General features: G+C 29.1%; 1 protein-coding gene and 1 pseudogene across 2 annotated transcripts in view; one reads left to right on the top strand and one right to left on the bottom strand.

Moving 5' to 3' along the window:
* LOC114945691 (uncharacterized) overlaps positions 1-13,432 on the bottom strand; it is a 75,822-nt pseudogene that overhangs the window by 45,314 nt on the left and 17,076 nt on the right. The window lies entirely within an intron of this gene.
* On the top strand, positions 8,827-11,422 carry LOC114937280 (mitochondrial pyruvate carrier 1-like). Its single transcript, XM_029310699.2, has 3 exons — positions 8,827-9,104; positions 9,526-9,626; positions 10,233-11,422. Exons 1-3 carry the CDS (start codon positions 9,046-9,048, stop codon positions 10,400-10,402), a joined length of 330 nt encoding a protein of 109 aa, XP_029166532.1. The 5' UTR covers positions 8,827-9,045; the 3' UTR covers positions 10,403-11,422.

The raw sequence follows: 13,432 nt of genomic DNA, 5'->3' as shown, positions 1-13,432 counted from the left end.
AATGTATTTCGGGAAATTATATACGAAATCAATTTATGGACGTTTCAAGTGTACGAAAAATTTAGATCTACCCTTCAAGCGTGATCGCTTCGACCCAAATAAAAATACAAGCCGAATGAATATAAGCTTGTAAAAGCAAATTATATTTTTTTTAATATAATATTATATTAATATTATTTTTTATTCTAAAAATATTGTATTATATTATAATATTGGAATATTTTAATTCTTGGTTTAATTGACAGTTTTCACTTCAATCCAAATAAAAATACAAGCCTGAATGAATATAAGCTTGTAAAAGCAAATTATATTTTTTTAAATATAATATTATATTAATATTATTTTTTATTCTAAAAATATTGTGTATTATATTATAATATTTGAATATTTTAATTCTTGGCTTAATTGACAGTTTTCAAGACCATCCGAAGATTTATCCGAAGCAAAGAAAAGCACTGGTGCTTGGTAAAAAAAAAAAAAAAAAAAAAAAAAAAAAAAAAGTTGTCAGACGAAGAAAACTTTCTGGTAAATGTGCAGGTACACAAGTCTGATTTTTTTGCCTAAAATTATACCGCGCTGGGCGTGGAATAATGTATGTAGTTCGCCATAGAAGCGAACTAGTTGCAATTCCAATGAGAAAACTGAGTGCTATGTGAGCTTCGTATCTCGACGGATTTCTGTCTTCTCGCCTCTCATACATATTGTGATTACTTCTGGAGCAAGGAGAGGAGAGAAAGGTGAGGAAGCGCATGTACTACTTTTGCGGACATGACTATATATGGAGATGCAGAGAGGAGAAAAAAAGTTTCTTTTCCTCGCAATTTATAGAAAATATACTAGGTAGAGATCTCTGGAAATTGGCATATTACATAAAAAAGAAAAAAAAGAAACGCACTTTTTTTTTCTCTAACAAAATCGCTTGTGCGATCTTTAATCTTCGCGAGAGACGAAAGTTTCGAGAATGAATAGCCGCCTCCGACTGAAGAGCAAGATTAAAGTAGACTCTAAAAAGCGGGCTCGCGGTGATCGATCGGTGACGATAACGAATCGTTTCGTACTTACAGCAACAACGATCTTATCGATGAAGTTTCCATTTCCGTTTGCTCTCCCGCTAGTTCTCGCCGAGCTTTCCCTACACTTGCGCGTTTCCTTTTTCCATCCCTCTCTCTTTCATACAGCACAAAATATTATGAATGTTTTCAAAAAATATTTCTGAATAGTTCTATAAAATATTGCATAAATATATTTTAATATGGTTTTAGGAATATTTTAAAATTGTTTTAAAAAATTTTTGTGATAATATTTTAAAAAACTTTTAAAAATAATTTTAAAAATGTTCTTTATCGCTCAGATTTCCTTGATTATTTGATACATATTTTTGAAATATTAGTTTAAATCTATATTCAAAAATATTTTTAAACATGAAAAAGTGGACATAGAAACATTTTAAAAATATATTCGAGAATTATTTTATCTTTTAAGGGGAGGTTAAAAAGGGAATTAAAGATCTCAACCATAAGATACTAATTCCTAACTAGCGAAAAAAACTAATTTTCGCAATTTTTCGCAATAATATTGCGTTTGGCTCTATTAGCTGATATATATATATATATATATATATATATATATATATGTTATTGCGATGTTATTGCGAAAAATTGCGAAAATTATTTTTTTCGCTATAGTTAGAAATTATATATATATATATATATATATATATATATAATATAAATATATATAAATAATATATTGTATTTTATATTACACATATATATTAGCATTTTATATTACATATATATATGTAATATAAAATGTAATATATGTATAATATAAAATACAATATATTATTTATATTATATATATGTATATATATGTATATAAAAATATTATATATATATACATATATATATATATATATATTGTATATATATAATGTATTTATTTCGAGAGCTGATAAAATATTCTTAATATATTTTTCAAAAATTTAAAAAATATTTTGTGCTGTATGAGCTCTCTCTATTCCATTTTCGCATTTTCCCTTTTCAACCCCCTTGGGGGGGAGGGGGGGTAGCCTCGATATCCGGGCCAATGCTAAATAGCAGAAACATAATTCCGTGAGTGCGAGGAAATTGCTTTATCGCGCGGAATAATGGTCCGTATTCACGTGTAACCCTCGTAAGTCTCTCGCGTCCCCGATGCTTGCACTTTTCGGAGATTGCACGTGGCCCTCGAACCGCCCACGCATCCTCTTTGCATCGCTTTGCGTCGCATGAATGCCGTATCGCTACGGCAATGCATCGGGAAAAGGAGGGTAGCCTGAATGGTCACGAATCGAACGTGACAGCTTCGCTATATCAGCGTTCTGACAAATGCGGAAAATCAATACTTCGCCCATAACATACATATATACCGTTCTGCCTATGCAGCAGCGAGCTTTCTCGATATTTAAGAATACTTCAATATTTCGAGTATCACAATCAACTTTTTATATATTATTTATATTTTTTTATGTTACATATTATACATATATAAAATGTATGTTATGTAATATAAAATGTAATATGTATAATATGTGAAATACAATATATTATTTATATATTATATATTATTTTATATTGTAATATCATGTTATATTCAGAATATTAGTATATTATAATCTAGAAATTTTCTTGAAAATTAGTAATTTTTATTTGCAAATTTGTCATGCTTATATAAGAAATGTCAAATCTAACTTATTAATTAAATATAGTACAAACATAATTTTAAGAAAATTTTCTAATGGATAAACTCAGTCTATAAAATTGAATAATACATTTAAATATACATAACAATAAAAAATCTACTCGTGAATATATTTAATGAATAAATTTATATATTCAATAATATATATAAAGTAAGGGCAATTGTATAAACACATAAAATTAATGTAAAATTGTAAATCAGAGGTGTTTTACTCTTATCTCCCATTTTTAAAATGTTTTCACAGCCTTTCTAAATTAATACCGGTAATAATACATTGACTTACGTGCTATATAAATCATATGACATATTTTATCCCCGGCTATTGCGCCGAAAGATACATACCTGCAGACAATTTCTTTTACGCCTGGGCCCGCGGGCGAGAAAAATTGTTAAGAGAAATTTTTCTGACTTTAAGTGACATTGATGTACGAGCGTAACCGAGAGAACGCCTGCAGGAATGTCAGATTCCTTTATTCCCCGCGAAAAGCACAGAAACCAACACCCCCGACCGGATATAGCGCGATTCTGCAATTAAGAATTATTAAGTCATGCGCGCGAGTTTCATACAAAATCGTGCAAATGCATTCCGGTGTCAATGATTTTTAAAGAAAAAAAAATATATATATATTTTATATTATATTTATATTATTTTATATTATTAATTTTATATATTATTTATATTTTTTTATATTACATATTATATACATGTAATATAAAATGTAATATGTATAATATGAAATACAATATATTATTTACTATTTTATATTAAATATTATTTTATATTATAATATTATGTTATATTTAGAATATTAATATATTATAATCTTGGAATAAATTAGAATAAAATTTTTATAATTTTAGAAGAGCTCTCTCGAGATCTATCCATAATATGAGATACGGTATACGATAAGAGAAGAAATATAAATTGCAGGAAATTTTTAACGAACATTCTCTGTCAGTCGGTCGAATCCGGCGATCGTTCCTCCTTTAATTGCGCACTAATTAGCTCAGCATCAATCTCTCGTAGTAATGGCCGTTTCATACGTCGACGGGAGGAACTGCAGCCTATAATTCGATCCGTACGTCGAGCTATCACCGCGGCGGGTAATTAAAAGCATTGTCAGAGCGAAATACACGGACAGGCTAAAAGGGTTCGGCAGAATTCGCCGAGAGGAAAGACATTTTCGTTTCGTGTTTGAGTACGATATCGGATAATTACAAATCGCGAGTGAAATCTTAATGAATCCGCGAGTCACGTTGAGAAATGCAATGATCGCGACGTGCAACGAGCATTCAACATTGCAAGAGACAATTGTAAAAGTATAATCAGGAATTTCTAATTATTTATTGGACATTGGCTCTTTACAAAATTACATAATGTAATAATAATTATATTTGTAACATAATATATAATATAATATATAATATAATATAATTTAATATATAATATAATATAATATAATATATGTGATATAATATATAATATAATATAATATATTATATTATAATATATAATATTTAACTTGCCTGGGCTATTTTATAAATATATAATTTTGTCAGAGAAATTTAATTTATCTGGGCTACTATTTACATTAAAAATATATAATAATATAAAAAATATATAAGATATAGGTATAATAAAAATATAAAAATATATGATAAATATTTAATAATTCTAAAAAAATATATATTTAATCTTACGCTCAAATAAATTAATATTTCATTTTTTAAATAATTTCTTCAAAATCATTTTTAAATCATTAATCACATGTGTAATTGTCATATAATATATACATATGTGTCATATGATTTATATAACACGTAAGTCAATCTATTATTATTATTACCAGTATTAATTTAGAAAGACTATTCATTTTAAAAATGAAATAAATAAATAGTGATTCAGAAATTTACATTTATTCCTGTGTTTATAGATATTTATGTTTATACTTTGCATATATTATTGATAAATTCCAACTTTTTATTCAGAATCCAAAAATTATAAATATTAATTTTTAAATTATAAATATTAATATTAATTCTAATTATAAATATTATAAATATATAAAATATATTTTTTATTGTTGCGTAATTAAACATTACACAATTCTATTGTGAAGATTTGACAGTAGTCGTTTTCTTTGCCTCGAATTCACGCGGACACGCGACTTTTTATTCGCAAGGGGGATGAAAGTCGTGTCGTGCGGCGAGTGCTCGTGGACGAGGTTCTCTCTGAAAAGAGAGTGGAACGGGGGTGTTGGCAAATACGTAGGACGCATTCAGATCAGTCTCCCGGTAGGTCGGGGAAAAAGGGGAAAATTCAGCGAACGGGAACGAACGGAGGAAGTAGAAAAGGTTTTTCGGAGCGCGTCAGCAAGAGACATCAGAGGCCCCGCCATTTCCTCCGATCGAATACAAATGAAATACGTGCGAATGTATCGCTTTGTACTTCGCGGAGATCAATGCGTGAGAGAGGAAACTTCGTTTCAAAGCGTTCGGGGGCGCTGCGCCTTGTGGAAATAATTAATGAACTCGTCGAGCTTCAAATCATTATCTTTTCCCGATGCAATTCGATTCATCATTGTGATATATAAGACTTTGGAATTTCTCGCCTTGTCTGCAATTTCATGTGTCAAAATATATCATATTTTCATTGATTTTTTAATTCACTTTTAAAATCATTATAATAACATACCTAAAAAAAGATTTATTTTCTTGTAAAATAAATCATATATTAGTTAGTTAATTTTTGATTTTTTATAAAAAATGTATTTGTTACATATAAAAATAAAAAAAATTATTTTTTAGTATTCCATGAATTCCTTCTTTGATTATTAATTTTTATTTTTTTCTCAGAATTTATTAATTTCAAATTTTTATCTCTCACTTATTTAAAATAAGGAATTTTATCTTTCCAAGACAAAAATAGCATTTTTTTTATTACCATTCGCATTTTAGACACAAAATTGTTATCTAGATCTCCCTTGAAATTTTACGTTCTCGAAATAGAGAGAAGAATCAAATGTTATAAATGTAACGATGTCCCGAAGGATCTCTCGGGGCAGCTGGAAAACTCAGAATAAATATTGATACACGTCAAAGGGAACGTCGCGTGTAAATGACATTCCGAGATGAAGATCGCGAGATGCAGCGCGGCTCGTAATATACGTGAGACGGAAAATAGCGGCAATACTCCTGAGTGCCTCGGACGCAGCCAGCCTCCGGGGGAGATCCAGCAACTGCGGGATAAGGATTTGCTTTCACAAGGGGAGAGAGAGACACTCGTGCGAATCCTACATACGGGAATGCATATGCAGGGAGCATAGCCATATCTAGGCGTATAGACATCGGGTTCTTATCAGGGCGCTCGAGATACGTAATAGAGATCTCTTTGGATACAACGTAGCAAAAAATGTGAGAAAAAAAGAAAGATTTTCTTCTCTTACAATATTTAGCAAATCAAAGAATTTCGTTCTCTCAAATCTGGAAAAATTATTTTATGCCTGCCCATACAGCACAAAATATTACGAATGTTTTTAAAAAATGTTTCTATAAAATATTGCATTAAAACACTTTAAAATGGTTTTAAGAATATTTTAAAATAATTTAAAAATTTGATAATATTTTTTAGAATATTTTTAAAAATTTTTAAAAAATGTTCATTTTCGCTCAAGTAATATTTTCTTAAATATTTCATACATATTTTTGAAATATTAATTTAAATCTATATATTCAAAAATATTTTTTAACATAAAAAAGCGGACATAGAAACATTTTAAAAATATTTTGTGCTATGTGGATGTTAAGGTGATCCTAAACGTCCTTGAGAAGTCTGTGATTTTCGTTCTGTTTTATCGACAAAATGTAAGGTTAGATAAACTATAAATTTATTTATTGGCTATACAGATTGTTTTTTATCTGAAATTAGAACGCTTCGCCTTTTGTTAATATTAATACTTTAATTTGTACAGGAAAAAGACTTATCAATCTGTATAGCCAATCCGTATAGTTAATAAATAGATTTATAGTTTATCTAACCTCACATTTTGTTGATTAAACAGGAAGGAAACTTAGATTAGCTTAGGATCCCCTTAATATATTCAATAATATATTGAATATTTTATATATATACAATAAAATATTCAATATTTTATCAATATATATATATATATAAATTAAATGGTACGGTATATATAATTAAATAATTGAAAAATAATTAAGTACAAAAGAATATTAATATCTTTTAAATCTTAAATACTGACTGAAAATAAAATTCATTAACATAATCTCCAATGAAGGCAGTTCATTAAAACAGATTATTACAATGTAAAATAATTATGTGACATTTAAATATTGAATATTTTAAATAAACCAAAAAGAAAACAGCAACAAATAAATGTCAAAAAACAAAATATATTTTATAAGAATTATATGGTAAGCAAGTAAAATCGCATCTATATTAAGATAATTAAAAAATAATTAATTATGCCTGAAAAAATATTAGAATCTTTTAAATTTGACAACATTGACTGAAAATAAAATTCATTGAGATGTAATTTTATTACAATAACAAAAGCATTTCTTTAAAAGCGGATTATTAAAACAATTATGTCTCGAGCAGGACATCAACTGTCAAACGAAGCATCGCAAGAAAAAAAGGACTGTTCCAAGGTCCTGGAACGATCATGGTCGCTTATCGAACTTGAAATATCGTCAAGTCGAGGGTGCCGGGATCGCCTCGACACACTGCTGGTCTCTCTTCGAGGGTCCCATATAGCCCATATCCCCTTCCTAGATCAATAATACCATTTCCGTGGCCGGCGCATGCGCTCCGCGGTATTTCTCGTTACAACCCCCATACGCGAACTGGTTTCCACCCCCGTTGAGCCGCGTTCATGACGCTGCGTACCCCCATGCAACATTCATAGCGCCATCAATATTATACGCGCGAAATAATAACGTGTACATTTATTATGAGGGGATCGGCTTTCCTCGCGAAGACCGATATAAAAAAAAAAAAAGGATCCGCGCTCTCACACAGATCACGATAAATATGCGTGTAAACTGTTATGCAAATCGATCGGCGAGGGGTCGTGAGAAAAGATGGATCGGTGTGTTCAATTTGTCCAGTGATCGATCAGTGAGAAAATTAGCTGTAAGCAGTACGTAAATAAAGAATACTTTGTTTTCAATTACTTAAGGAATTATCCAGGAAAATTATTTTAAGAAATAATAATGTAATCGTACATTTGATTGTGGCGAATTTCTTAGTGGATAACTTCTTAAGCGATTGAGTGCAAAATATTCTTATTTATTTTCGTTATGGATTTAATAATTATTTATACGAATTTGTGCAAAAATTTATTAATTAAAAATTTCTTTATTAAAAAATTTAGAAATTTATTCTATTAAAAATTTGCAATGTATATTTTATCAATACGCAACTATTGAATGGATTAAATATTCAATTATTATATATTTAACAATTGTTTATTTATTATACGAATTTGCGTATAATTTAATTAAAGAATTTGTTATTAAAGAATTCTTTATTTCAAAAATTTAAAAACTTTTAAGAATTTGTAATGCATTCTATTAATCCGCAAACTATCGAATGTGGATTAAATATTTAAACTTCCTGTCTTTATCAAAATAATGTTGGATCTGATAATTGCCGAATATTTGCATTGCATAGATAAATGAATACAATTGCATGAATAAATTGCATAAATAAGAATGCTTAAATAACAAAATTACGTCTGATGATGTTCATAAACAGACGCAAGGGATCTCAACTAAAAGTTTAAGTTCGTGAGTTAATATTTAATGATTATAGATCAGATTAAAAAGCGCATATCATGGTTATTTAAATCATAAAAGATGTGTATTAAGTTTACGTTAACGCGACATAAAATACAAATTGCAAAAGATATAAATACGTTGCTCTGAAAAATAATTTACAATACAATCTTGTCTCTTATCGTAATAACGTCATTCTGCTTATCGCATACTAGTGCCAAGCTTACGAAACAGTGGGTTCACGCTAAAAAATCAATTTTAATTTTATCGCATAGAGAGATAACGGAAGCAGAGCGAGCAATTGCTCCGAAGTCAACTGTTTCCGAGTATCGGCTTCACTGTCGCTCGATCTCTTAGTTTCAGTTAGAACTGTCAGTGTTGGAATACTTTGGTTACACAACAACGCAAATATAATCACTATATTTGGCATATATGTTTTCGTGGCTAAGAACGTGATTAAGAATCATTTTTGTTTCGGAAGACAATTTGTCTCTTCTTTCCATCATGTTTCAACGAATGTCAAAAGCTCTGTTAACCAAAGAGATGAGAGATTATTTATTGAGGTAATGTGTTTTTCACTCAACGTATACATGTGTAACAAATTGACTTAAAAGCGTCATATATGATACTATTATGTAACAAGCAGTGTTTCACTTTTATAAAAAAATTTTACTAGTAATTGTTACTTTTTTTCTAGATATTGAGGTTTTTTGTCTGTCAATATAATTGTTTATAATATTTTTTTATTTTTAATTACTGAATATAAATATTATTTCTGAATTTTATTTTATATTTAAAATTTTTATCTAAATTTTATTTTATATTTATAAATAATATTATATTATTTATAAATTATTATTAAAAAAAATAATCATGACTGAAATATACATTTGTATTGCTTCCTTTCTTGTTCTTTCTTTCTGGGATTGCAATTGGTATTTTAAAATCCATCATAATTTATAAAAAAAAAATTACTTTTTAAAGCACTCATTTCTGGGGCCCGGTGTTCAACTGGGCGATACCCATAGCGACTATATCCGACGCACGAAAGCATCCGAAAATCATTAGCGGCAAAATGACAGTAGGTGAGTTCGACAAATAGCTCTATCGGCGGACCTTTCAAAGAATTCATTCTCTATCTCACATATAATAATAGTGAAAAGAGAGAGAAAGGAAGGTCCGAAAAAGGCCTCAAAATAATTACTGCTCAAGCGCAGCTAAAATTCTTTTATTTTGTAAATAAATGATTGCTGCAATTAATTGTTGGAAAATATTTTTAATTTTTTATGTAATATTGATTTATTTCCTTCCCGCCTAAAATACATATTTTAGAATATAATCTTTATAGAACTCACATTCTAAAAATTCCTATTTAATATAATAATTAAATAAAATAGATGATCAAACATCTTTTTATATATATACATTTTCTATCTATATATAATTATTTACTAAATATTGTATATTGTATTATATTATATATATTATATATATTATATATTATATATTATATATTAAAATATATACAATTATATATTAATAATTATGTATGTATATACAATTATATTATTTTATATGCTATTACTTTTTTTAGCTTAATTTTACAAGAAATGATAAATAAATTACGGATATAAATTCATGTTAATAAAAATATACTTTTCATTGATTTAATCTCTTTTCCAAATTTTCAGCCTTGACCCTGTATTCGATGGGGTTCATGCGATTCGCTTTCAAAGTAAAACCGCGAAATTTGTTGCTGTTCGCGTGCCACATCGCTAACGTCGGAGCCCAACTCACGCAAGGTTACAGATTTCTCGACTATCACTATATTCAACAGAAAGAGCCCGATCAGAAGGAATGACGTAGGTAATCATTAGCTTTGCGAAAAAAATTATCTGCGAATGTGGTTGCGAGTGCAAAATGATGCAAAATTAAAATAAAATCTGTTTCTTCATATTTCACAAACTAGAAGGTAATGAAAAGTGACAATTAAATATGTATATAGCAAAATGACAAAATAATATAATTCCGATGGAGAGACGTCGCAACTAACTTTTTCTAAACAATAAATTATAAATTATAAATTTAGGGCGTATAAAAAAATGTCAAAGGAGATAAAAAGAAACTCCTTCAATTTTTTTTCATTCTTGCATCATCATGTGTGTAAATTATATGCGCGAATATATGTATGTATAAATAAAATATTATTATAAATATATAAATATGTTCTCTCCGTTATCGGAGCATCTTAGCAACGCTCTGATAATCAAACCTCATCGTTGCTCAACAGTGTTTTATTTCAACAATTTAGATTTATGCAAACAATAGCGCTGCATTAGATTTAACTACTGCAAATTATTAAAAAAACGTGCGCGCGCGCAGGCATGTAATATATTGTAATGATTGCTAATACATTATACGTAGAAAGCCGGGCTCTCCCGCTCGAGGGAGTCTGGCGTAATGTGTGCCCTGGCGCAATGTTAACACTTATTGCGCATACATATATATATATATATATATATATATATATATACTATATATATCCCGCTTATTAAGTTATTCCGTTATTATTCCTGCGGAATAATTGTAGCAAGGCGGTTGTTTACGATTCAGCAATCGCGTGCTCCAACGACCCAAGGTACACGCTCCGAGATATATGTATACGTGTAACGTCTTACTCCTTTGTAAAAATTATGTATCTTTTCTCGATCATAACCGGAATGATAAGATTCAACGTAAGTTTTTCTCCGAGTCGAGAGATTACTTGATATTTACGACCACTGTTTATAAATATCGCAAAAGGCTTTTATACACCTCGTTTATACAGCACATTTATTCCACTCGCGGTTGCAGCGATTAATAAATTTGGAATTCATATGAATTTAGCAAAATTGTCTCATCTTCCTTTTACATATTTTTTTATTTTATTATTATATATTATACACTGTCGCTCAAAAGTATTTGCCTACCTAGGCAAATTGTGTTTAAATGACTATAAATCAAATGATTATAAATGACTATAAATTGATGACTATAAATGACTATAAATTAAATGACTATAAATTAAACGACTATAAATTAAATGACTATAAATTAAACGACGATAAATTAAATGACTATAAAATAACTATAAATTAAGTGGCTATATATGACTATAAGTTAATGACTATAAATTAATGACTATAAATGACTATAAATAAATAACTATATACATGACTATAAATTAATGACTATAAATTAATGACTATAAATGACTATAAATGACTAAAATTTGTCTATTCTCTATTGTACATATATATACATATATATACACACATATATATATATATATATATATGTACATATATATTATTTTATTATTATATAAATTCTTTTGTCTTTTTCGAGGGGGAAATAATTTTACTGAATTTTCCAAAAACGTATAAAAAAATTATCTTGTTTTATATCTTATTCCTCAAGCTCTTTTTCCTACATCATCTTCTTCTCTTTCTTCGTCTATCGTTACTCTTCTGATCGTATTCGAAGGGCACGAGTTTATTCGACTCGGCCCGAAATTCGGCAATACAAACGAATGTACAAGGAGAGCAATAATTTTCTAGGGTAGCCTCTCTTTCTCTCTCTCTCTCTTTCTCTCTCGCATGATACTACAGGGGGCCCCGAGGGGGTGAAAGGGGGAGGGGTACGGCATGGTCGGCACTCGATCGTACTGGGGTCATTTTATGGGATCTGGCACGGATCAGACGCACGAATCTATCCTTCGGTTTTTCCGAATGCTAAGCCGCGCCGTCTTTCTCTCTCCAATATATTTTCCTTTTACCTCACTCTCTCTCTCTCACTCTCTCTCTCTCTTTTCGTATCTCTCTAGTCCTGCTCAGGGATATAAAATCCACCCCCGACTGGCTGAATAAATATATATGGCCTTATTAGCCCTGCTTGGCGTCGATCAAGCGGCACGCTCCGCTTGCATGATGAAAATGTTTCGAGTGACGTCATACGATAATTTCCCTATCGCTCGTTTTTATTCTCAATAAGTAAATTATTAATTTCCATGGATAGTTTACATCTTTAAGAAATTTTATACGATAATTTTCATCTTTAAAAAATTAATCAAGTAACGTCATGCGACAATTTCCCTACCGCTCGTTTTTATTCTCAATAAATAAATTATTAATTTCCATGGATAGTTTACATCTTTAAGTAATTTATAAAATTTTACTTGACAGTTTACATCTTTAAAAAAATTGATAAAAGTTTATTTTAAAAATGATGAAATTTAACTTTATTTTAAAAAGTCGATAAAATTATATATATATACCTATAAAAACGTTATGTATTTCATATAAAAAAATTGACATAGGTAATCTATAAATTTTACTTGACAGTTTACATCTTTAAAAAAAGTTGATAAAATTTTATTTTAAAATTGATGAAATTTAACTTTATTTTAAAAAATCGATAAAATCATATATATACTCGTATATATACCTATAAAAACGTTATGTATTTCGTATAAAAAAATTGACATAAGTGATCTATAAAATTTCACTTGACAATTTACATCTTTGAAAAAAATTGATAAAATTTTATTATTTAAAAATTGATGAAATTTAACCTGATTTAAAATAGTAGACAAAATTATATGTTTCAGAAAACGTGATGTGCTTCGTATAAAAAAAAATGAGCATAATCCTAAATCTATCTAAAGATCGCTTCTTAAGCTTCCAACTCTCGATAAGATAAATCTGAAACGTTTCTTCATTCATGTTCTTCGGGTCCTGCGGGTTTTGTCGAGTCCGCGCGGAAACAATCGCAGAATCGGCCGCGAAGGAGATGAAAGAGAGGACGAGGAGCGACAGGACGAGGTCCTGCGGGACTGATTTCACAAACAAAT

This window comes from Nylanderia fulva, unplaced genomic scaffold, assembly GCF_048542155.1.
Source record: "Nylanderia fulva isolate GAGA-0341 unplaced genomic scaffold, ASM4854215v1 Scaffold11, whole genome shotgun sequence".
Taxonomy (NCBI): Eukaryota; Metazoa; Arthropoda; class Insecta; order Hymenoptera; family Formicidae; genus Nylanderia; species Nylanderia fulva.
Note: the sequence above shows the minus strand (reverse complement) of the source record. Positions and strands in the feature narration are given on the sequence as shown.

Bases quoted from the DNA above. Each gene is read 5' to 3' on its own strand.
- LOC114937280 (XM_029310699.2), top strand. From the start codon at position 9,046: ATGTTTCAACGAATGTCAAAAGCTCTGTTAACCAAAGAGATGAGAGAT. The intron at 9,105-9,525 runs GTAATGTGTTTT...TACTTTTTAAAG, and splicing joins ATGAGAGATTATTTATTGAG to CACTCATTTCTGGGGCCCGG. The intron at 9,627-10,232 runs GTGAGTTCGACA...CCAAATTTTCAG, and splicing joins TAGCGGCAAAATGACAGTAG to CCTTGACCCTGTATTCGATG.